Consider the following 26,462-nt stretch of genomic DNA (forward strand, 5'->3'; position numbering starts at 1 on the left):
TGTCCTCACACTATAATAGCAGAGTGGTGACAGAGACCTTATGTTCCATAAAGCCTAAATATTTACTACCTGCCTTATATAGAAAAAGTTTGCCCCTGCTTATGGGGCATCAAGGGGACAAGCTACTGGTTTGCTCCTCACTGTACTTCCTATTGCTTAGATTTTATCCCGGCATTTGAATTTCACAATATTATAAATTCTATGTAGCCTTCACTTCACATATCATTTATATAACCAAGTCAAGTATACAATGCCTAGCATAGTATCTGGATAACCCTGTAAAATATGCTTATTTTATAATATGCTTTTCCTAAGAGGTAGTCTATATTTTACAAGGAAAATTTCTTTCCTATATTTCTTGTAGAAATATAGGCTACTTCTCAGGGAAAGAAATGTCTTTGTTTAGAATACATTATAGTCATCTTCAAATTATATTCACATATCCAGAGGGAACACGGGAGCAAATAATGTTAAGGAAATCAATTCCCTTATACTCAACTTCCATCAGGAAAGACTGTGGTCCAGTTCTCTTTTCCCATCTCCCTAATACAATCACCTTTTCCTCACTTTATGATGGAATATCTTGCCTCTCAGTCATCCTGATTTTTCTCTAGTGATTTTTCCCTGAGGTATAAACATCTCTTGGGTGCCAAACAATGGGCAATTAGATAATGCATGGAACCCAAAGGACTTTGCTTTCAAAGCCCTTGAGTGCAAAGTAAAACAGGCATAAGAAAGAAATGCCAAAAGCAGACATGTCCTCTTTCATCTTTTTGTCCACTAGTCCTTGCTTACAAACCATATTTGTCCAACTGATGATCTTACAATTCAAAAGTGAGATGTGTGTCACAGCAACATGTATTAACACGTTCATTTGGACTGAAAGAATGAAGACAGATCTTTTCTGTTAGAAGATAAATTGGATTAGTTCGGTAATAAGAACTGGCTTTGGGAATTAGGTTACATGGCACACATTTTTTTTGTAATTGAGCGAACTAATAAATCTGCAACTTTTGATATTTATTTTAAATAGACTAAGAACATGTAAAAAATATACCAGGAATGACATTCTTTACAATTACTTAAACATAAGATAGCAACTATTAGACACCAATTTAAAAATGTGTGAGGGATACAAAATTCTTCTAGAACATGGGTATCCAACTTTTGGCTTCCTTGGGCCACAATGGAAGAGGAAGAATTGTATTGGGCCATACATAAAATACACTAGCACTAACGACAGCTGATGAGCTAAAAAAAGAAAAGAGAAAGTCCATGAATATATCTCATAACGTTTTTAAAAAGTTTATGATTTTGTGTTGGGCCACATTCAAAACCATCCTGGGCTGCATCTGGCCTGCGGGCCTCAGGTTGGACAAGCTTATTCCAGAATGTACTCGAGAAAAAGAAAACAAGAAAACCACTGCCTAGTGGTATATATGAGAAGCTGAAGCCCTGTGGTAGAAACCCTGAATGTCCATGGTGAGGCGAAGGGAGAGTGAGTAGCTCTGCACAGGAAGTGAAAGGGAACCGGGGCTGCCAGTGTGCAAGGTTAGGAAGCAAGGCTGGAGATTTCCAAGAAGACACAGGGTCCAGCTTCAGGACAGGCCTCTGATAACCTAGTAGAATATCAAAGAAAATTGTTTGGCAGACAGGGCTTTTAATTTTTTACTATAACTCTTTTTTACTATAACTCTTTTTTACTATAACTCTTAAAAAAGTTGTTTCTGGCTACAATGTAATTTTTACTTTCCTTGTCTCATATTTTTAATAGTTTAATAAAATCAGCTAACATTAAGTTAATAATTTGGGAAATAAAGAGCTGGAGGACCTCCAGTGAGACAATGCAGTGCAGTAAAGTGGCAGACATGCAGAGGGGAAAGAGTGTAGAAATTGCAAAATCAGCAAATGCAGGAACTAGGAATCAAGAGAAGGCTAGAAAATACGCAAGCCTCTACCTCTTGGCTCCTCTCCCATTTCTCCCTCCAAAGATAATGAGAAATCTGAGATGGAGTCACAACAATTTCGCCTTTATTTTAAAAACAAAGGTGGTTCCAGCAAGCTAGGGCCCTTCACAAATGGATATTATAGATAAATTAGCAGTAGCTTATGATTTAAATTCGAAATCTTACTTTTCAAAAAATTTGTTTTCTCTCAAAATCTATTTAGAGCATTTATCCTGGACAAATCAATCAAACAATTCCTCTATTTTTTTCTATTTTATTTTACTGCAGCTATAGGATGCAGAAAAGATTTTGCATCTTTCTGCTTGACCAAGGATAGGTGGCAACTAACGGTTAGTTTGTGTCTGAAATAGATCTGTGAGACTCCAAGAGACTCCACAGTGACTGACCTATTGCATAATTCTGGTATTGGAATAGTTTGGACTCTAGTAATGGTGAAGTTTATGACCTCTTTCAGAAAAAAAAACATTTTTGGATAAAATATTCAATAAATTATAAAGGGTAAAATGTTTTATATTAAATAATATAGAAACAAAAGCTTGTTTTGAATTTAAAATTAGGACCTATAAATATATGAGAGATGTACATATAGCCTACACTTGGAAAATAAATATTTTGATAAAATATTTTTAATTTCTCAAATCTCAGTGTCATGTGAGAAAAATAAAGTAGTATTCTTGGACCATACAAAGAAAAAGGAAAGGAAATACATTAAGTTTTCAAATGATTCTTTAGTGTAAAATACCTCTTTTACTATAACTCTTAAAAATGGCTCTGTGCCCATATTGTGCACATTTCAATGCACATCTGTGATTTGTTCTTCCAGCACCCTGACTCTAAAATTAGAAGGCTTCTCTTGGAAGAATGCCAAAGTAATCATGAAAAGGGCTACAGTCTAACAGAGACAGGGACCAGTACAGAAGACAGACCAGTAAAGTAACTATGAGTGATTTGGGATAAAATTCAAAAACCATCTGTTTAGGTGTGGTAAAACCAAAGCTTAGGATGTTAAAAATCAAATAAAAGAAAGATGATTCTTGCATTCAGAAATTTAAAAAAAATGTTTATAAAATGTTATATATAGTTTTAGGATTACATACTGATAATGGCAAGCATATTATAACACATTATCTGTAAGTTATATTTGTTAATAATTGTAACAAATTCAAATTCTATTACTTTGGCCATTGATTCACTCAATAAAAATTTGCTCCATATCTGTTACATGCTAGCCTAAGCATAGGTGCTATAAGAGAGGAGAAGGAAATGAAACTAACTTATTGTCCATCTAATGTCACAAATGTTTTGGATTGCTTCATTTATTCCTCATAAATATCTGTCAGCTAACTGTGCCTCAGAGAAGTTAAGGTGTTCAAGAAGACAAGCTTGAAAGTATCAGGGCAGCCTTCAAACCTATGTCTCTATACTGAAAGCCTTCACCCTTGCTGCTACGCCACATAGCTTCCCCAAGGACGAGAAGGGAATGAGAAAGGCACAGCCACTGCCTTAAAGGATCCTGGAAACAAGAACACAAAACACCTGGATATAAATATCTATAAGTTTCATACAGAGGATTCAAGAGTCTCTTCTCACTTACAGCTGAAATTTCCAACTAAGCCTGGAAGAATGGGTTGGACTCAGAAAGAAAGCTAATTTAAATTCCAAACTTAATCATAAAAATATAATTTCTTGGGCTTGAAAAAAAAGAACAGAGTCAAATAGAATCACGAAAGGATGTCCTTCTTTGAGAGATGGCTCCTCTGGTTCCTTATTATTTCAAGCCCCTTCTCCTCACATAAACTCTCTCTCTCTCTCTCATACACACATTCACACACACACACACACACACACACACACACACACACACACACATGCAGACTTCATAAGTAAATAGATAGACAGATAAATAAATGCAAAATTGTTTCTACAGCTTTGTTTAACTAATAACTTCAGGGACATAAACTATATTTTAACAGAAAAGAAGAGGAATGGTAGGCATTTGCTAAGTCATTCAGACCTTTGGAAACATAATTTCAAGAAGATTTAATCAGAAGGTGGGGTTGCAAAGTGGAGTTGAATACTCAGGAAGCCCTGTGCTTCTCCAAGAATGAAAATCAGGTGTCTCTTGATAAAGAGTCACATAGAAAGACGGAAAAAATGCAAATAATAAAAACCTTTGAAGATTTAAAGAATACATCCCAACACAGTCCACCACCTCTTTCATTATTTTTGAAAGCATGAATTCTCAGTTCTGTTTGCTCCTCTATGTCACAAGTAAGCTTTCCTTCCCAGAGGCTGCCTTTCCATATTCATAGAACAACCTGTTTAAAATATGTAAAGTTGAAGTGTGTGCAAAAGATCATAGTGCACATAAAGGAGAAAGAACTTGGAATAAATACACATGAAATAATAGTTGAAAAACAAACTGATCCAGTAACCTTCAGCAATGAGTCCTATCAAAATTTGGTCAAGAAATCTACTCTTCAAATTTTACAATAGTAATTTCTTCAAAAAGTGAAAAATAATAAAAATTAGTGTTTATACTGTCATTTCAGAAAATTATGTAACAGTTTTGAGAAATATTTAGCATTTTTTATGACTTCTACATAAAAATAATAAAGTAATAACAACAATTCCTGTGAGAGAATAAAGGCAGAAAACGATTCAGATTTCCAGCTTGTTTTCTTAAACAGATACCTCCAGGTAAGATCCTAAAAAATCGGTTTTTAGAGAACAGAGACAAAGCTAAAGAGAAAGGATAAAAATAAATTTACAGGATTCAGTGTTCCGGAGAAGGGAAAAAAGAGAACCTTACATCCTTCCCTTCATTTCAGGAATGTTTAAAACTTCAATAAAAGTAATGTTCAGCAATTCTATTTTTAAAAATTATATATCTATTTTTTAATAAAATACATATTCACCCTTACTGAGGTGATAATATCTGAAGTAGATGATACCATTTACAATAGGTTTTATTTATTTATTTATTTGTTTATTTTTAATTATTTATTTTTGAGATGGAGTCTCACTCTTGTTGCCCAGGCTAGAGTGCAGTGGTGTGATCTTGGCTCACTGCAATCTCTGCCTCCTGGGTTCAAATGTTTCTCCTGCCTCAGCCTCCTGAGCAGCTGGAAGTACTGGCATGCACCACCACACCCAGCTAATTTTTGTATTTTTAGTAAACATGGGGTTTCACTATACTGGCCAGGCTGGTCTCGAACTCCTGACCTCAGGTGATCCACCCGCCTCAGCCTCCCAAAGTGCTGGAATAATAGGCAAGAGCCACCATGCCTGGCCTACAACAGGCTTTATGAGAGTTAATTACAAATAGTGAGAATGAGCTGGTTACAGATTTATGAGAATTTTTAGTGAGATGAGTGTTTGTTGACTTGTCTTCTAAATGGAAAAAACAATAAACCCTTTTGTACACTTATTCTTTTAATTTTGAAAAAAAAATAGTGTGAAACTGATCTTTGATTACTGAAAAGAAAAATCAATTTTAAACTTTGTATAAAGAACCTGATGACGTTTTCCCTATCCAATTTCCCTTTATTCCTGAGGACTAAGAGTAAAAGGAATGCCTAGAATTTTTCCAGAACTGAGAAAGAGAGTAATAGCCATAGGAAGGGAAGAAATTATCAAATAATTTATGAATATACAGGGTCATTAGAACTAAGTTGGATAAACAAGGAATAAATGATGAGGCACTTTGTTTTGCAGAACAATAAAGATACAGACTTTCCCTAATGTGGCTGATGGTGCTAACAGCTGGACCTTCCCCAGGTAGTAGAGGAGCCTCCAGATCAGACCCCCTGTGGTGATCAGTGGGACACAGAGCAGGCCACAACCAAGTGACTTTAACTGGGAAGAAATTAGGTTTAAGTGGATTTATAGAGCAGGTATGAAAAGAATAAAGAAGTTTCAAAAGTGTTTCAAGAAACGGGGGGGTTCCTTTGCTTTTAAGAGGGGAGGGAGGGATGGAGAGGTCACTAAGGAGTGAGGTCTGAGGACTAAAACAGGGGTTTGCTTTGTGTAGGAGAGTTGAGCTTTTAAAATAATTTTTATTTTAGGTTTGGGGGTACATGTGCAGGTTTTTAATATACATAAACTCGTTTCACACGGGTTTGTTGTAGAGATTATTTCATTGCCCAGCTATTAGCCTAGTACCCAGCAGTTATTATTATTTAATGCACCCTAATCCAGATGACAGTCTTCCAATCCTCCAGTCCTTCCTTCTCCTCTTTTTTTCCCCTCACTGCCTCCTTGCCTTTTTCTCCCTCTTGGAGGGTATACAGATCCTCCTGCACATAGTAAGGGGTGACTCTGGATTTATGTCACCTGAAAACATAGATTAGAAATTTATTGGGCACCTAAAATCAGTAGAGAGTAAATGTGATCTTCCTAACATCAAAAAAAAAAAAATTGATTATCTTTTTGGAAAAGAGTTGAATAGGTCCCTGGAATTAGTTGGGTCTTGTTGCCTCATTCAGAGAGCTCGCAGAAACCTCTTGAAAATGATGAAGGGAAAAATAGAAGGAAGTTCACACAGGGAAGCTCCAGAGCTGAGGACACATATGTGAAACATAAGCTTTTCCAGCCTTCTTTAACACATGAGGCTTATGCTATCATTTCAGGCAACTTGCAAGATTACAGTGCTGAGGGACCCTTCAAAAATTCAATTTAAAAATCAATATTCCATATTACCTCCCAAATATTGCTTTAACAGAGAAAAACAATATACTATTTGAGTTTGTTGTTTCTTACAAAACTTTTACCTCTTTTGTAACTGTTTATTATTATACATGTTCTGTGAGATAAAATATCTGTGGGAAAGATACTAAGTCAAATTACAGAAAATTCATGGAAGAGGGGATGACAGCAGATGAAAGATCGTGATGGTAGCTGTGAAGTTAAATGCCTTTTAGCTCACTGCTGTCCCCATAAATGCTTTATAGACAGATTCTCTCCATTGAGTGCAGGTTTCTAGAATATTAATTCTTTGCAAATATAGACAGTTTGGGAACTTTTGTCTCAACAATGTGAAACAATTAAAAGAAACCATTTTCCCCTAGTTTTATTTTAGTTTTGAAAAAAAAAGATCACAAATTTAATTTTGATTGTAAAAGCTACGCAAAGGTTATGTAGATCACGTGTTTTTCCTGTGCCAATTGTGTACTCTTTGGTTATGGCAGTTTTATAATAAGCTTTAATATCTTATTAAAATCTGGCTTTAATTAGGGTGAATCTGGCCTTACTAATTTACATTTCATGTATATGAAGAGATGGATTCTCATTCTGTTGCAGGCTGGAGTGCAGTGGCACCATCACTGCAGCCTTGAACTCTTGGGCTCAAGTGATCCTCCCACCTCAGCCTCCCAATATATAGTCCCATCTATAGCTGGGACTATGGAGGCATACCACCACACCCGGCAATTTTTTGTTTTTTGTTTTGAATTCTCATAGAGACAATCTCACCATTTTGCCCAGGCTGGTCTCAAACTCCTGGCCTCAAGCCATCCTTCCACCTCAGCTTCCCAAAGTGCTGGGATTATAGGTGTGAGCCACTTCGCCTGGTCACATTTCTAATAATTTTTATTTATAGTCACAATTATTTTTCTATATAGTTTTAAGTCATTTAGCTAACTACTCCCCCCCAAAAAATGGCATTCTCATTATAATTACATGTACAGTAATCTGAAAAGTGTTGGTGTTTTCATATTAAATCTTCCCATCCAGTAATGTGATACGCCTTTTTATTTAGATTGTTTTTAAATATATATATGTATATTTTTAAATGCTGTAGTTTCCTCCATATAGGTCCTGCCCTGGTCTGATTTCTTTATATAAGAGAAATGCCAGTTAAATGAATAGGAAGGGGAGATGAAACATGAGAAGAAAGGCTTAAAAAGTAATTTAAAGCATCTGTGGTGAATACAAACTGGGGAAAGCAAAGAATAAGCCTAGAGATTGTTCATGGACTCTGGGAATATGAGCACTGAGGCCTTAGGGATTGTAGCAGTTGCCTGGCAAGCCACATGTCTTTCCACTCTCCTCCTCTAGCCACCAGCTTTTTCCAAGCACCTCAGTCATTTCTGGCCTACAGTTCTAGTTCTGACTTTTATAAGGATGGATTGGCCTTTTGGCATGTGAAGGATTTAAGATAAGATTTTATTATCAAAAATACATATTCCTATTGAAAAATTATAAGCAATAACCTTTGGAAGTAGATCCTGCTCAGCTGTTTCGGTTTGACATTTCATAACAATAGACAAAGCCTGAAAAAGGCAGTGATAATAATGGATTAAGAGATGAAGGACTGCAAAGTTACTTACAACAGGTTATTACATCCAATGGAAGATAAGGAGAACTGACAGACTGACCCTCCCAATTCTTTCTTCCATCAATACATGGACATATTAAAATATCCCAAATCCCATTCTATCATGTGAAAAGAAGTTCAATGCCCCTACACCAAGTCAACTATGTAAGATTCTCTTCTGAAAAAATATTTTGTGTAATTTTAAGAAGTGTTTCTCTCACATTTTAAAAAATAGATTGTCAATTTATTTACTGGAAGACAAAAATGGAGCATGCTTCATAATCATGATATTTTTTTCAAGGAATAAAGGATATAGTCCAATACATGATAAATACAAGGAAGAGAATATTGCCAAAACAAGATAGTAATATGTAATATAAATTTTGATCTCAAAATACTCTTATGTACAAAGTCAGTGTACTGAGTCTGAGTCTGAATTTTTGGCTTATGTTCTCTGGAGAGATGTCAGCCTGATTTTAATAGTTTTTACCTTAGTATATCCTAAAGAATAAAAAGAGATTATACAAATGCTTGCAAAAATCACCAACAGAATGCTCTAAAGAAAGAATTGTGTCTAAATGAAAAATGCAGAGAATAAAGACAGCAGATCAACAGTGCTGCCCTGGAATAAGATAGTGAAAGATTTAAAATGAGAGGCACCAGAGTAGAACCTATCTCCAAGCTTATAAATATGAACAGGGATATCAAATAATCTACAGCTATCCAACGCATCACTTTCAGCCACTGAAGCTAGGCAATAAAAAAGGAGAGACTGACTTCACACAAAATCTCTTGAGCTAGGGTATCACAAGACCCACTTCAGGTATTATAGGTAGAAAACAGTGGGAGAAATAAAGCTTCCTGAGAAATCGCTCCTAAGCCAGGTATTAGACGTGCAAGTCTCACTCTAGTCGATATGGCTAGGTTAGCAGATTGGAAAATCACAAGTTATGAGTTCTAAAATGACATCATCCTGATCCTCAAGGCCAGGGGAATAAGGAGATAACCAAATTATATATTTAGGGTAGAAAGAATAGTTTCAAATGAACTTACTTGCATTTATAAATGCTTTATTAAGTAATCTATATGTGGTCTTCAAGGTAGATAAATGAGAAGTAGTTTGTAAGAAGCTCCTCCATAATCTATTATTTCCTGGGTATCTTTGGATTTTAAAAGCTAGGCTAGCAAAGGTAAATGAGATTATGTGAGAAATTTCCTGTATGATAAACTATAGCCCCCAAAATCTCTTGTTAGGTTCATATTGTCAGGCCACCAGTGAGAATGGAGATAATTTCTAAAAATAACAACTTCCTTCTGTTCATAATTCCACCAGGGTGTCCCTGGCTTTGCTACTTGATCTCTTTCTTCATTATTTTGGACAATACACCACACAAAGGGTCAAGAATCTATCACAGACACAACTTTGGCCATCAGCCATTGGGCCTGGCAGGCTGGAGTTGGGTAGTGAGTGTGAGCTTAAGTTAACTAAAGGGACTCAGGTCTACAATATGCCATGATGGAGTCCTCCAAGAAGGTTGTTATTGGTTGGCAAGATGGTACTGAGACACATCCAAGTGAAGGGAAGCTGCATACAGGTTATAATATGGGTAAACAATGACAATATATAAGATTTCAAGAATAAATAAAAATGCTTAAATGCAATAAAGTAAAACTAATGAACTAATTAAAATAAAGCAGACAATACACAGTTTACCTAGAATATCGCTGTAAAATCTTAGTCTCATCTTTCACTTTACTAGTGTTTAAACTTGTTTATATTTGTAAGGAGAGTCAGATGCTTTCCTCACCATTGTATAATGTGTAGCTACTGGAGTCAATTTCACCGGGGAAGAGACCCTGGCCATCCCACAGTGTTGGTGTATCTCTAGTCAGGATTGCTGCTAAATCAAAACACAGTGGTACCAACAAACACCGCTGACTGCCTCTGAGTAAGGTTTCTCTTTCATCCACGATCACACAATTAGTAATTGATGGGATTGAAATTCATGAATCCAACTGCTAACTCTCTAATCCAGTGAAAATTCTGTATGTACCTTTTACAATGTACAAATTGTGACTTTCATGTGAGATAGGAATCATTTCTATGCAGATACATTTCTATTAATTAATCTGGTTCCTTGTAAATTAACAGAAAATGTTTATGAATTTAGTGCTTAAACAAAGGCAAAGTAAAACTGATTAAAAAAAATAAAGACATGCTGGCGTATGCTACCCTATGTTAAAAAGCAGACATGGAAAGGTCAAATGCACAGTGAAAAAAATTCAAGCATGTTTTTATTTGTTTGCTTTTTTTTTTTTTAAGATAGAATGAGCCTCTGTTGACAGGCACATTCTCACAGTGCAAGTCCTGAATTAGAAACAAAAATTACCTTATAACACAGCCTACCCAGGAGCTAAATATTAATGCCTTTGATTGCTTTAGGTCAGTTACCCATAAGTGTGAGTACTTACACTGTCAATCTTTTATGATCTGTTATCACTTTGGCAGTTATTTTGAAAAAACAAAACACGAAGCAAAAAAAAAAAAAAAAAAAAAAAAACTAAATGTGTACCTTAAAAATTTAAATAAAATTATATTTTAATTAAAATAGAAAAGTAAACCATAATGATAGGTTGATGAAATGCTCCTTAAACAAATTAAAATGTAAATATTTAAATAAATAAAATTGAATCTGCAATACTATACAGCTTAAGATCAAAGTAAAAAGATTGATAACTTAATTTTATTCTTTAGCTCTGTGGATACAACAATATTCACCATATTGAGAATACATAAAACCCCACAGGAAGAAGAAATTTCTCAGTGGTGATGGAAGCCATTATATCTTCTCCTCTTTATATGTCCTCTCTAAATATGGTAAATTAAGTAATGGCAAAAGCCACAATTACTTTTGCACCAGCGAAATAACTTGATTTACCATATTTAGAGAGGAGATATAGAGGAGAAGTTGTCATGAAAGTGTACGCTTAGTCTTTCCTAGTTTCCATCACCATAAGAACCTACTAGGTTCATAGCCTTCACACTTCCCTTCTCACCTGACTTTCTGCTTCCTATAGACATTTCCAATATAAAAAGTCCACTGCACATTAATCACAGCAGAAAATATGGATAAATGTGTCTTTTCTTCTTCATCCTACCCTTACACCACCATAGGAGAGTATGCTCATTCTCTCCTTTGGCTCCATTCACTTTTCCTGACAGCTGAGTTTGTCACTTTGACTTTTTTCTCCACTTCTGGTTATTACACTTTCTATATTTTATCAGCAAGATCTGTTAGAGGCAAGCAATAGAACCTAAATCTAGCTGATTTGGTAAAATAATAATAATTTATTGAAAGTTTATTAAGTAGTTTACATAACTTGTAGGAGGGCTGAACAACCAGGCTTAACGGGTGTATAGCCAGGAATCTTGCTCCAAATCAGGCTACAGACCTGGTCTGGCAAACGTGACGCTGCCATTGATGATTGTGGCCACTGAAACAGGATACTGAATGACACTCTGTCCCCAGAAACTTTATCCTGCAAAAACTGCAGGGAAAATTTTTTAGTCTCCATTTCTTTATTAACTCTCAATTCAAAGTCTGGGGTTGGTAGATGTGATTGGCAAAGTCTTATTTTCATGATAATATCCTAGCTTCAAGGGAGGCAAGGAAAACAAAAATCTGGCATTTTTCTGCATTACTATGGTAGGCAAGTTTCTGTTAAAACACAGGGTTCAGATTTTGCATAGCCAAAAATGGATATGTATCAATATGTGTTTGTAAATAATATATATATATATTTGAATATAACAAGTGTATTTATTATATCATTACATATATATTTATATAAATATAATGTAAACTATAATTATATATCTTTTTATAAATATATTTATATATGTATATTTGTGTGTATATATTCAAGAACACTCCTTGTCTATTCCCAGTCTAGTGACCCTTTGCTGAAAGACTCCATAAAAGCAGATTAAGTACAATTATATCTCCCACATTACTCATGATACTTCAAACTTGTCTAAGCTATTGAGTTATTTAAAACAGTGCGATAATTTAACTAGAACATCTGTGTGCTATCCAAAACTAAATGCTCACCCTCTTAATTTTTTTATTTAGAAATCCACACATTGATAGTTCAAATTTTGTTTTGAATAATGTGACAAAGAAAGATAAGTTTTTTTCCTAAATCTCTTCTTACAACCTAATATTAACCATGTTTTAGAAATGTGCTCACATTCTTCTCTGCAAAAAATAAAAAAAGGACAAACGTCTTCCAGCAGAAATGCCATCATGATGGTGATCTCAAAGGGTTGTATGAGTCCACAGTGAGGCCACATCTGCTGTCTCTGACTCTAACCAGCTCTTCCTCTAGGTATCTGTTTGTCTAACTCTTAACACCTTAAAGTCCCTGCTCAAATCTTACTTTGCCAATTAGGGCTTACACTGATTTTATTTAATACTATAATACTACCTTCCCCCATTCTTGGCATTCCTGATTTTCTGTACCCCTTCCCTCCCTTCCCTACCTTCCCCCCACACCCTCCTCCCTCCCTCTTTTCTTTCCTTCCTTCCTTCCTTCCTTCCTTCCTTCCTTCCTTCCTTCCTCCCTCCCTCCCTCCCTCCCTCCCTCCCTTTTCTCTCTTTCTCTTTTGCTCTTTCTCATCTATTTTTCTTTCTTTCTGACAGGGTCTTGCTCTGGTGCCCAAGCTGAAGTGCAATGGTGCAAACTTAGTTCACTGCAACTTTAAATTCCTGGGCTCAAGACGATCCTCCCACCACAGCCTCCTGAGTAGCTAGGGCTACAGGTGCATGCCACCACACCCAGCTAATAATTTTATTTAAAGAGATGGTGTCTCACTATATTACCCAGGCTGGCTTTGAATTCCTGACCTTAAGCAATCCCAAAGCTCTGGGATTATAGGCATGAGCTATCATGCCTGGCCTCTGTTATCCTTTAACATATATTGATCACCTTTTAATATCCCCTTTTAATTTATCACCTTTTACTTTTAGAGTTTACTTATGTATTAATTGTTAACTTTTTGTCTCCTCTACCAGAATGTTAAGCACCAAGAAAAAAGTAATATTTACTTTGTTCATATATTCCAATTTCCTAAAGCAGTTCCTGGCATATAACAGGAGCTCAACAAATATTTGTTGAATAAATGAATGCATGGGCGTGGCTGGGGTAAAATAAACAAGAAGGAAAGGGCAGAGATGAGGTCCTTGAGTTAGACAGGAATCAGATGACAAAGTGTCTCTGAGGCCATTTAAAAGCTTTACATTTCATTCTAAGTGAGATGAGAGGCCACTAGATATGTGTACTGAGTGTCAGTACACATGGAGAGAAAAGAGCCAGTGGAGAAAGAGATGTTGAACCTACCAAGGGATTGGTGATTGATTAACGGAACAAAATCTTAGAGATAATTAGGGTTGGGATCCACGTGTCCAGGTGGCCTTGGTCAGAAGAAGATATAGGTATGCAACAAGTAAAGATTATTTGATCGTCTACATAAACCATGAACCATAGCTCTAGTTAAAGCGCTCTGGTTAAGTTGCCCTTAATTTCTTTGGGTAATTTTACTGTCTTGGCAGACATGTCATGTTTTGGAAAACAACTGGGTTATACATACGGATGTCCTATTTGTCATATTTTCTAAATCAAACAGGAGCTGAATGGCTTTGAAAATATTTTTTTCTAATCTATAAGTTTACTTACATGTAAAGTCTTATAAATATATTAGAATTAAATCATATTCAGTGTTATAAATGTTAACACACAGCAGAAAGAAACTGCAGAGTGTTTTCAGTGGGTATTCCAAATTCTACCTTGGTTAGATTGTGATTTTGCATGCAAAGGTGGATAAAACCTACCACAATGGCCATGGGTACCAGGGAATGCTACTCCAGGAACATTTTCTGAGTATACATGTAGCTATATCCAGAGCTATGCTTTAGCAAGATTAATGTGAAAGCAACTTGGAACGGAATAAAGCTGGATATTGGATTGAAGCATCATAATTCAGGGATTCTAAGTACAATTTTGAAACAAGGAAATTTGCTAATTTGTATTATCAGCCTTCATGCCAAACAAACTAGGTTCAAATCACACCTCTATCGCTTGCTAGCTGTATGGTTTTAGGTAAGTTATCTAATCGGGATTTCAGTTTCCTCATGCATAAACTCAGGCAAATAATAATGTTTAGGAGGCATGATCCAAGGATTAAACAAACCAACAAGGAAAGCACTTAAAATAGGGTCTGCTACTTAATTAGTGCTGAGTATTAACTATTGCTGTTTCTACTATTCCTATCTTGTCGGACAATATTAGATATAAATAGTCTCATGCTATATTTTTGCTGCATTTTGGCACCTTCAAAAGTGTGGCTAATTTATATAAAAGTAATTCATTTGTTGCTGTTAACATTTAAGAAAACTATCTTATTTCAAAAAAAAAAAACCACTGACTAATATTTGGAAGTAGAAAAACTCAAAGTTATAAGAGTCACCCATTTCATAATATGGGAAGATTATAAAATTTCATACAACTAATATAGTTGTATCGGTTTTGGTCATAGCTAAGATTTACAAAGCAATTTTGATACGCCAGGTACTGTACTATCTATCCAATTTACATTTGCGATATCCTCCTAATAACTTCACAAGATGAGATTATTATTAACCAACTTCTCAAAGAAGAACAGGCTTAAAGAACTTGGTAATTTGAGTAAAGATACACCATTAATAAGTGTCTCTGCCTGGATTTCAACTCAGGCAGTCTGACCCTAGTGTACACACTACATTATGAGGTTATGACAGGCAATCAAAATAATATGTAGAAACTTATCATTAAAATTTAAAACAAAATGACTAATTCCTAGGAATTATATCCCCAAATTTGATAACAAAGCAAAAATATTCTTTATCAATTCAATGATTTGGTAATATATGTTTCACCCAAGATCAAAGGGCAAAATAAAACCATAGGCAAAAAAATACTTCACAGAGATCAAAACCCTAAAGAAAAGTTATATTCACCATTCATATGGATTACTGGGATTGAAATTACTCAGTATCTCAAAGTACTGATCAGGTATTGGCTGGGATTAGGTATTTTATATATTTTTTAATTTTCTGTATACTATGATTTGTGGGGGTATGTAAAAATTTTTATAATAACATTTCTTAAATGTATAACATCTTTAAAAGAAACAAAAAGCCTTTCTGGTTGTGGAGAGACTGCTCCGGTACCTCTAGGGGTAAGCCAGTTCTTCCATTTGACACAGAACTCAGCCCGGAGCATACCTTTGACATGCACAACAACCAGTCTAGAACTATACCTCCTCTAAGTGGCCCACATAAACCAGGAAGCAATAGTTCTCTGCCTTAATCATCTCAGGGCCAGATACAGGCCACTAGAGACCACTCTAGAGTTTAGAACCCACGGGGTTATTCAAATTAGCCAATGCTAAACTGTTGACTTGTTCCCTATCTGCCTTTCCTGTGGAAACCTGAATAAAGGATCTAGCTTCTTTTGTGGCCCCAACTGACTATCATGCAATAGGGTTCTGCTAACTCAAAAAGTAAGTGCAGAAAACTGTCTAATAGTCTTCACATAAAACATTCATTTCATATAAAATGTCAAATGGGATGGGTGATAGAGGTGTAAGTAGAGACTTGACCAAGACACTAATCTCTTAAAACTTGCCATATATTCTTACATTTGTTCATTAAACTCATTCAGAAAATAGTTGTTGAATAATTTTTAAGTTCTAGGCAGCTGGGTACTATAAAGACCAACTACGTTTAGTTTCTGTTGGTGAAGAGATTGCATTCTGGTGGGGTAAATACATAAATAAACAAATAAAAACAATTTTTAAGTTAGTGATTCTCTAATTGTTACTTTTAAGGAAATATAGAGTAAGACAAGTCAGAGGATCACTAAGGGCAGAGTTGGGAAAAGTGACTTAAGATGGGGTAAGACTAAAATATCTATCTGAAGACGTGACATTCAAGCTGACTGAAAGATGAGTAGGGGAAAGAGTTCCAGGCACAGGAATCTTACTGAATTTACCAGCAGGTACATGTCTCCAAAGAAACAATATAAATATTCCCCTTTCTCCCCTAAAATCCTCTGGATACTTCCAAACCTGCTTTCAATTTTTACAAAAAGCATTTTGTTCATAAATTTCCACAAGAGCATGGACCATGCTTTAGTCATCTTCATAGCTCTGGTACTTTACACAATGCCTTCACATGGTTAGCACTCAAAAGATAAGTTTGAGGACCAAGTAAAGTAACAGATGAATTAAGGGTTAATCCACACAAATCTGGGAAGTTTTCTAAAAGAAATTTTAAAACTTATAATTCAGGGTGATGTCCGCAAAAATGGCATAGCAAGGATTTCCTAAAGTTCCCTCCTTAAAAGCAATAAGAAATTTGGTAAAAATTCTAAGAATCAAGTTTTTTAGAATTCTACAGATTAACCAAAGTTTTGCAGCAATTCAAAAATGTCTGTTCAAGAAAAAAAAATGGCTGAATCTTGATAAGAATAACAAACTTAATGTCATTTTAACCTGCCCTATTCTCATCCCCCTCTCTACATCTCCATAGAAGCCTTAAAAGCCAGTAGTCCTATTTACAGTGAAAACCAATAACCCAGCAGTCACTAGATAGGGCAGAACAAGGTAGGAACTTCTTCTAAACCTCATTACTACAGTATTCTCATTATTCCACAAGTTTGGCAGTTTCCTAGAAGACCTTACTTGCAAGACTGTGTTTATTTGACCTGACTTGGAGCTTGCTTAGTGAGAAAAGACTTTCCTCCAGCGGTGTTGATTTAAAATCTTTAAAGACAATGGTTTAACTTTGCAGCTATCTGAGTCAGTAGATAACTGTTGGACAAACAACAGGCAAACCAAAAAGATAAAAATGAAAGGCTAGGAAATGAGTTGTTCATAGTGGCTTTGCAGAGGTCCAGTGCATTCCCAGGAATTTAGAAGGCCATTCATTTGCCTAGGGCTGTACTCATGCTCAGGAAAGACATGAGAAGGCCACCAGCTTTCACCTACATCATCCTTGAGGCTTTGCACAGGTAGGAAGTGAAAGCTAAGGCAGAGTTGTCAACTGCTTGGCTGAGTGTTGAAGGCATGCCCCAACATGCACACACAGCCCCTTAGCAAAGAATGGGAGACTTCTAAATTACTGGTGTAAAGAAATATCTGTCCAGTTCATACCTGACCACTAAATAATGGAGCAGAGACTTCTGTGGCTATCCATGACAAAAAATGCAAATGTTACAAAATTAGGTAAAAGTCACTAAATGATCAAACAAACTACAAGAACAATAAACAGCAACAACAATAAACCCTGAGAAATGGGAAGAATCTAATTTCCAGAGTTGTTACATTCTATTATTTCAAATGCCCAGCTTTCAGCAAAGAATTACAAGGTATATAATACAATAAGAAACATGAAACAAAACATGAAATAAGAAAATACAGTATTTTGAATGTGTAGCACTTTTTTTTTTTTTTTTTTGAGACTGAGTCTCACTCTATCACCAGGCTGGAGTGCAATGGCATGATCCCAACTCACTGCAATTTCCATTTCCCAGTTTCAAGCAATTCTCCTGCCTCAGCCTCCTGAGTAGGTGGGACTACAGGCACGCACCACCATGCCTGGCTAATTTTTTGAATACTTAGTAGAGACAGGGTTTCACCATGTTGGCCAGGATGGTCTCGATCTCTTGACGTCATGATCTGCCTGCCTCAGCCTCCCAAAGTGCTGGCATTACAGGCGTGAGCCACTATGCCCGGTCGAATGTGTAGCACTTCCATACTATTAGAAAGTCAAAAAATCAATAACTGAACCACAATAAGTAGAAGACTGTCTGAATAGATTATTCACAGAGAAAAAAAGCAATCAATAGAAAGGGTCCTTGAAGAAACTCAGATGCTGGACTTAATAAAGACTTTAAATCAGATATTTTCATTATGTTCAAAGAATTAAAGAAATCATTTCTAAAGAACTAAATGGAGAATATCAATAGAGAAATTGTAAAAATTAGAACAAAATTTAATTAAATACAAAAATCACTAGGAAAAATAAAATCAAGCAAAATTAACAAAAATAAAAAGTTAGTTCTTTGAAAACAAAATTGACAAATAAATAGCTACAATGACCAAGAAAGTAAAACAGGACCCGAACTAAAATTAGGAATGAAATATTTGCTTTTCTAGTGCCCTTATGGAAATATAATTGATTGTGGGGAACACTATGAAAAATTGTATACCAACAAATTAGATTATCTAGATGAAATAGACATATCCCTAAAAAGACATAAAGTATAAAACTGACTCAAGAAGAAATAGGTAAGTAAATAGACCAGTAACAAGCAGAAAAACTGGATTAATTTTAAAAATTTGTCAAAAAGAAAATACTAGGACTAGATCACTTCATTGGTGAATTCCACCATATGTTTAAAGAATAAATTACATTAATCTTTCATAAGTTCTTCCAAAAATTAGAAGAGGAAGAAGTACTTCCAAATTCACTCTCTAAAGCCAGAGTTATCTTGATACCAAAACCAAACAGTTATCATAAGAAAAGAAAATTATGTCAATATTCTTTATTAATATAGATGCAAAATTCATTCAAAAAAATACCAGCAAACTGAATCTAGCAACATATAAAGAAAATGATACATCAGGTTTAAGCAGGATTTATTCCAGAAATGCATGGATACTTTAAGACCTGAAAATCAATTAACGTAAAACATTATAATGTAAAACAGTACACTAGGTGAAGGAAGCAAGACACAAAGGACCACATATCATATGTTTCCATTCAGATGAACTGTCCACAAAAGGCAAATGTGTCAGGACAATAAGCAGATTAGTGGCAGTCAGAAGCTAGAAATAGAAGGAAATGGAAAGTGACTCCTAATGGGTATAAGGTTTCTTTTGATGGTGATACAAATGTTCTGGGACCAGATAGTGTTGATGGTTGCAATCTTATAAATTTATTAAAAACTACTAATTTTTACATCTTGAAAGGGTAACTTTTATGATGTATGAATTATATAGTTATATATAATTTTATTTATAAGTTGATGCATGTTACATTTGCATAAACTTATAGCTCAAGATGAAAACCTGAGAACACACTTACTTCTACCTTCCTCTATCCCAATGTCCCATTTAAAAAAATGAAGCCAGATACACTGGTACACACTTGTAGTCCTAGATACTTAGGAGGCTGTGGCAGAAGGATCACTTGAGCCCAGGAGCTCCAGGTTATAGTGAGCTATGATCATACCACTGCACTCCAGGTGACAAAGTGAGACTCTGTCTCTAAAAATTAAATTAAATTAAAATTAAAAAGTGTGCAATTAAAAAATAAAAACACAGCTAGGAAACAAGAAAAGGAAGAAGCAGATAATGAAGACTTAGGAAGATAATAAAGATTTAGACAGATAATAAAGACAGGTAGAAGGCATACAGGATTAGTTAGAGGAAGTAGAATAATGAAAAGGACCACTCAAAATAATTGGGGCTAAGCAAGCATCTTCACAAAGGAGCCCTAAAGAAGTTCTCATTTTAAAGTAAACAAATAGAGAACACAAGAGTAAGCTGAAAGGCAGCTATCAAGGTAGTTCATGAACTAACTGCCTTTAGAAAAGTGGTATGAGTCTGGCCCCTTCCTTTCCCAAGTATTCAATGGTAGTTTTTACCTTGAGATTTGTTTTATAAGAAAGTTGGGCAAAGTGCCTAGAAGTGAGTGTTGAGACCACAGAGATACAGCACTGGAAATTCACAAAAGACATCCCTAAGAAGGAAATGGTGATCTTGCAGTAGACAAGAGCATAGAATGGAAAAACTGCTATACTGAGTCAGATTCTTGTTCCATGCCTGTGATGATTAATTGTACGTGTAACTTGACTAGATTGAGGGTGCCCAGATTTGGCTAAGCATTATTTCTGGGTGTGTCTGTGAGGGTCTTACTAGTCGATATTAGCATTTCAATCAGTAGATCAGGTAGGGCAGATTGCCCTCCCATACATGGGTCAGTAAATTTACCCAGAGTTCTCCAGAGAAACAAAAACTAAACAGATTAGATGATGCCTACTGTGATGGTTAATTCTATATGTCAGTCTGGCTGCCCATTGGGGTACTCAGATTAAAGTTTATTCTAGGTGTGTCTGAGAGGGTGTTTCTGGATGACAGATGTGTATTTGAATTCGTGGGCTCAGTAAAGTAGATTGTAAAATAGGCTGCCTTACCTAATGTAAGTGTGCATCATCCAATCCACTGAGGGCCTGCATAAACAGCACATCACTGGACTTCTCAGCTTCAATAGTCAGGTCAGCCAATTTTTTATAATAAATGTCTTTTGAGCTTTCTCTCTCTCTTGATCTATGTATCTATTTACATCCTATTGTTTCTATCTCTCTGGAGAGTTCGGACTAATACAATGTACTTTAAGGTTCCTTCGTTGACAGAATCCTTTGTATGGACACATGGATTCTTCCTTGCTATCAGCCTCCAAGGATCTGCAGACTCCTCTCACAACATTTAAATTCTTGAACAGCTACTACATCTTATGTATGAATTGATTAAATAGTTTCTGTATAAGTATGGTTTTTAAAAAGTTTGATGTCTTTTATAAATAGTTTTCAATTCTGCAGTGGTGTCCTGTAGACTGAAAGCATTGATATAAGGTAGCTGTTACACTGGTAGTACTATTCGAAGGAGCATTTTTTTGTGTCAGAAGAGAAGAATGGGTCCTGAAAATAAACAAGAACATAGAAAAAGACAAAGGGTTTTGTCTTTCTTCCTTAGAACTAGGTTCAAGAGTTCCAGATTCAAGCACTGGAGAAATTCAGGTTGATGCAGAAAATTAAAAAAAAATAAATTTAGATTAATGATACACTTCCGCTGTGGCCTTCAGGTAAGAGAGGACTCCCCCATTATCTCCATTATCCTCTCTCTATCCTTTTATTTATTTGTACCCTAAAGACCACAAATTTTGGTCTTTTTCTATGTTCTTGTTTATTTTCAGGACCCATTCTTCTCTTCTGACACAAAAAAATGCTCCTTCGAATAGTACTACCAGTGTAACAGCTAAATTATTTCAATGCTTTCAGTCTACAGGACACCACTGCAGAACTGAAAACTATTTATAAAAGACATCAAACTTTTTTAAAAACCATACTTATACAGAAGCTATTCTCTACCCTTTTATTTATTTGTACCCTAAAGACCACAAATTTTGAGGACCCTAAGTCAGGAAAAGACTCTAGTAAGGAAATGATAAAGGAGAATATCTGACAATCAAGAGTGCATTGCCTTTTCCCATTTGTAGATATGCGGGCATATGCATTTCTGTTTGCTTTGTAGATGCAAGCTGCATAAAGGCCAGTTGTCTTCTCTTGTATTCATCAGTGTCTTTCTAGAGTTTAACCTGTTAGCATTGCTGGCATTAACGGATGCCAAGGCTCACCATTTCTATAAGGTCCAGCATCTGCTGATGCATACTTAAGGCTCAGAGAGTATTACTTAGATATTCATGCTTACCAAGTGAGTTGGCTTTTTGGTTTAACTCAATAAGATGCAATTAAAAAAAAAAACTTTAAATATTTTCAGTAATCAGGGAGGGGAGAGGGAAAAGCATTAACTGGCATCATACCTTTTGCCCTATTGTTATATTGTTTTCATCTAAGAAAACCCTATCATTTCTTATTCTTTTTATATCAGGACACATAACTTGAAATATTAAGAAGTTTAAAAAAAAATCCACTCCCCGGATTAGTCAAATTATGCTGAATAAACAGGTAGTTGAGTACTCTTTATTTTGCTTTTTAAAACAGATGACAAACAGCTGATATCTGAACTAAAGAGTTCAAGACAACAATCCCTATATGCAGTTCCTAAATCGTCAAATTTCTAATAATTGTAAGGGTTTTTTGTTTCTTTTTATTTGTTTTTTGTTTGTCTTTTTTTTTTTTTTTTTCTTTTTGAGACAGAGTCTCACGCCATCACCAGGCGCCAGGCTGGAGTGCAGTGGCACCACCTTGGCTCACTGCAACCTCCGCCTCCTGGGTTCAAGCAATTCTCCTGCCTCAGCCTCCCAAGTAGCTCGTACTACAGGCATGCGCCACCACGCCCAGCTAATTTTTTTTGTATTTTCAGTAGAGACGGGGTTTCACCATGTTGGACAAGATGGCCTCTGTCTCTTGACCTCGTGATCCGCCCGCCTCGGCTCCCAAAGTGCTGGGATTAGAGGTGTGAGCCACTGCGCCCAGCCTGTTTGTTGTCTTTTAATAATACTTTGGTAGCAAGCCTTACCTGACCTCTATATTCCCATTAGGGCTCTTATGTTTTATACGAAATATACACCCTATTACTTCTGTAAAATCTGAAAAATGCTGAACATCAAAACTGTGGACATTCATTCAACTGAGGTAAGGAGCCAAGAGATTAGAACAAACATGTGCATATATATTTAAGTAAGGAAATTAGGCAAATCAAAATCTCTGTAGCACTAATTGCATCATTTAAAAAATGAAGGAGTTGTACTAAAATGCTTGACAGTAATTAAATTCTAGGATTCTACCTGATCAATTTATATCATGACATATAACAAATTATGTTGAATTCTGGATTATGCTGAATTTTTACAGAATTATTTTGCTTTGCCATTAATGTGTGACAAACATGCATTATTAGCTGTGTCTTTCTATATAACTTAACTCAGGTTAGTACCTGCTGTGCCAAACACAGAAGATATGCCTTCCACAATGGCCCTGTAGACATCAGGATGAGAAAGAACATATGCAAGTGTCCAAAACGCAACCTTAAAAAGAAAAACATATATCAAAAATATGAACCTCTTTGAAGGTAAACAAAAGCATACTTAGTATTAGTCATAATTTTTTTTGTATAGAAAGGACGATGTTTAAATTAACCTTAAGAGCACATTAGTAGAAAGCATCCTTTGAAAACAACAGATATTATAATAAGAGATACATAATATAACTCTAAAAAGTCATATTTAAATTTTCATTGGCACCATAATTTAACTATATTATTTAAATAGATTAGACATCTATCTTCACTAAAAAATGATAAAAGTTATTCTTATTAATGAGCAACATAAAATATTATATAGGCATATATTAAAATTTCAGAAGCAACTAATTATGACACTTAAGAATATTAATCCAAAACAAAGATTTAAACAATTAAACAATTCAAGATTTAATTTCCTTAGAATACAAGTGAATTAGCAAAGTTTATATTCTGCAAGTGAAATGTAGTAGTTTTAAATAAACCCAGGAAAACATAGCAGGAAATCATTCCATAAACTGAATTATGAGAGTACTCAATGTCAAAAATAGAGTCCTTTTTTGGCTCTAAATTAGTAAATAAAAGAAAAAAATTGATGAGTCTTTCACATTTGAATGCTATTGAATATAGATATTTGCACATTTTCTCTCTTGGCCACTCAAAATTATTTCATACCTTTCCTCATTATGGCATTGCAAGATAAAATCTACTGCTTTACATCTTAAAAATTAGCTTCTTCCTCAGGTAGATAGTTTTGCTTCTGTTCTTGGGTTACATAATAAAGAAAACGTGTATAAAATCATCCAACGAAGCTTGGGTTTCACTTTCATTATTTTCTAAATTCATTTATTACGAAAGAGATTTCATCTAGGAAAATTAGTCCTGAAATGAATCAGGTAATTCTTTGACTAAATTTAGTCTCTTAGTTTCTTTTGTGAGGTAACATCACGTATCTTTAAATAATACCAATACTCCCCTCTGTGGTCAAAAGAGGAAGAGCAATTGTCCAAAAAGAAGTGCTCGAATAAACCAAGTTAAATACTGTTCATTATTTTTCCCTTTGTAATGTTAAATTGATAGTGCAAGGATAAATATGGTACTATTTACATAAACAAGGTGAATAGGGAAGCCAAGGGTCCTCAATTCAGAGACCTTCTTTCAGGAGTATTACCCTGATTAAGAAAGATTTATCCTAGAGATTATCTAGTTCATTTTTATAGATGATGAAACAGATACTCAGAGAACTATCTTGTCCTGTCTTTACTCAGGCCTCCTTTCTACTATTAATTACAGATAAAGGTGCTGAATTATTGGATTCAATTAATAACTACTCCATACTCACTGCATCTTATTTGAAGAGTCAAGAGTTCATGTTAGGGGAAAAAAATAGTGATAATACACAGTGAATTAGTTTGTTTTCACACTGCTTTGTAAAGAATTCCCTGAGACTGAGTAATTTATAAACAAAACAGGTTTAACTGACTCACAGTTCTGCATGGCTGGGGAAGCCTCAGGAAACTTATAATCATGGCAGAAGGCAAATGGGAAGCAAGGCTCATCTTACAGGTTGGGAGGAAGAGGGGGTGGGGGAAACAGTCAAACACATTTAAAGTATCAGATCTTGTGAGAGCTCACTCATTATCACAAGAACAGCATGGGGAAAATAGCCCCCATTATCCAATCACCTTCCACAATCTCCCTCCCTTTCCATGTGGGGATTACAACTCAATATCAGATGTGGGTGGGGTCACAGAGCCAAACCATATCACATAGATTTTCAGTTACACAAAAGAGGGGTTCATAGTTGTATGTGCCTAATTATACTTTTAGGGATTCAATAAAATTGGATACTACTTCTTAAATGACAAACACAAGGAATTTAGCTAAACTACAAATGACTGTTGCCTTTTTTAATGTCTCTTTTATTTCTTAACAGATTTCTGTTTCTACATTTTTTCTATTTTTAAAAAAGCCAAAATATTTTTAAAACATAAAAAAGGCATGCAAAAGAAAGTAAAGAGTTAATAAAAGTGTATATGCATGACCAAATCAATAAGCAAGAATGAGTGACCTTGAAGTCTTTGTGTATCCACATTTGGGAAAGGAGTCAATAACTGCTCCCAACGGTATCAATTAGTATTTTGTGAAACTGTTCAAGTCCATGATCAGAGATGGGCAAGAAGAAAAAGGGCCACTCAGCTCACCGAACTGCAGAAGCAGGCACCGCAATGCCATTCCGTTGCTTTGGAGAGGAAGAACAAAGGAGACAAGGGGCAAGGAGGAAAGCTCTGTATCTTTGCTGGGTCTAAGAGAAGACGAATTGAGTGTGTTCTTTGGTATTGTTGATTTATCCATTCAAAAAGAGATTTGGATGGAGTCTCTATAACATGTCAGAGAGTCTTCTTCCAATAATGGTAAACACAAATATGTATGAGATAATTTCTGTCCAAAGAATTTTCACATCTAGTTGGGAATATGAATACATATCGGAGAAAAATGAACTAAATGTACAAGACAGTGAGAGCAAACCCATGTTACAAAAAAATAAATGCTGTGGGAGTTGAGAGTGGGATGGGATAGCGATTGCTACTGAAACTATTTAGAAAGAACTTCAGAGATGCAGCAGATAAAAAAGGTAAAACGTCAGCTTTGTGATTGGTTTGGAGAAATCTTCTAAAAAACATCTGCACAGCAAAAGCACAATCATTAGAGTGAATCGGCAACCAACAGAATAGGAAAAAATTTTTGCAGTCTACCCATCTGACAAAGGGCTAATATCCAGAGTCTACAAAGAACTAAAGCAGATCTACAAGAAAAAAAACAAACAAACCCATTCAAAAGTGGGCGAAGGATATGAATAAACAGTTTTCAAAAGAAGACATATGAGGCCAACAAACATATGAGAAAATGCTCATCATCACTGGTTATTAGAAAAATGCAAATCAAAACCACATTGAGATACCATCTCACACCAGTTAGAACGGCGATCATTAAAAAATCTGGAGACAACAGATTCTGGAGAGGATGTAGAGAAATAGAAACACTTTTACACTGTTGGTGGGAGTGCAAATTAGTTCAACCATTGTGGAAGATAGTGTAGCGATTCCTCAAGGATCTAGAAATAGAAATTCCACTTGACCCAGCAATCCCATTACTGGGTATATACCCAAAGGATTATAAATCATTCTATTATAAAGACATATGCACATGTATGTTCATTGTGGCACTGTTTACAATAGCAAAGGCCTGGAACCAACCCAAAGGCCCATCAATGACAGACTGGACAAAGAAAATGTGGCACATATACATCATG

At 35.4% G+C, this 26,462-nt stretch overlaps 1 protein-coding gene across 1 annotated transcript in view; it reads right to left on the minus strand.

Moving 5' to 3' along the window:
* Positions 1 to 26,462, minus strand: part of LOC116565785 (24-hydroxycholesterol 7-alpha-hydroxylase) — a 101,269-nt gene that overhangs the window by 53,991 nt on the left and 20,816 nt on the right. The window contains exon 7 of the mRNA XM_032299602.1: positions 23,066 to 23,156. Within this exon, the coding sequence (XP_032155493.1) occupies positions 23,066 to 23,156 (91 nt within the window). The remainder of the gene's footprint in view (positions 1 to 23,065; positions 23,157 to 26,462) is intronic.

Source organism: Sapajus apella, unplaced genomic scaffold (genome assembly GCF_009761245.1).
Source record: "Sapajus apella isolate SASKATOON/1434 unplaced genomic scaffold, GSC_monkey_1.0 scaffold41, whole genome shotgun sequence".
NCBI lineage: Eukaryota > Metazoa > Chordata > Mammalia > Primates > Cebidae > Sapajus > Sapajus apella.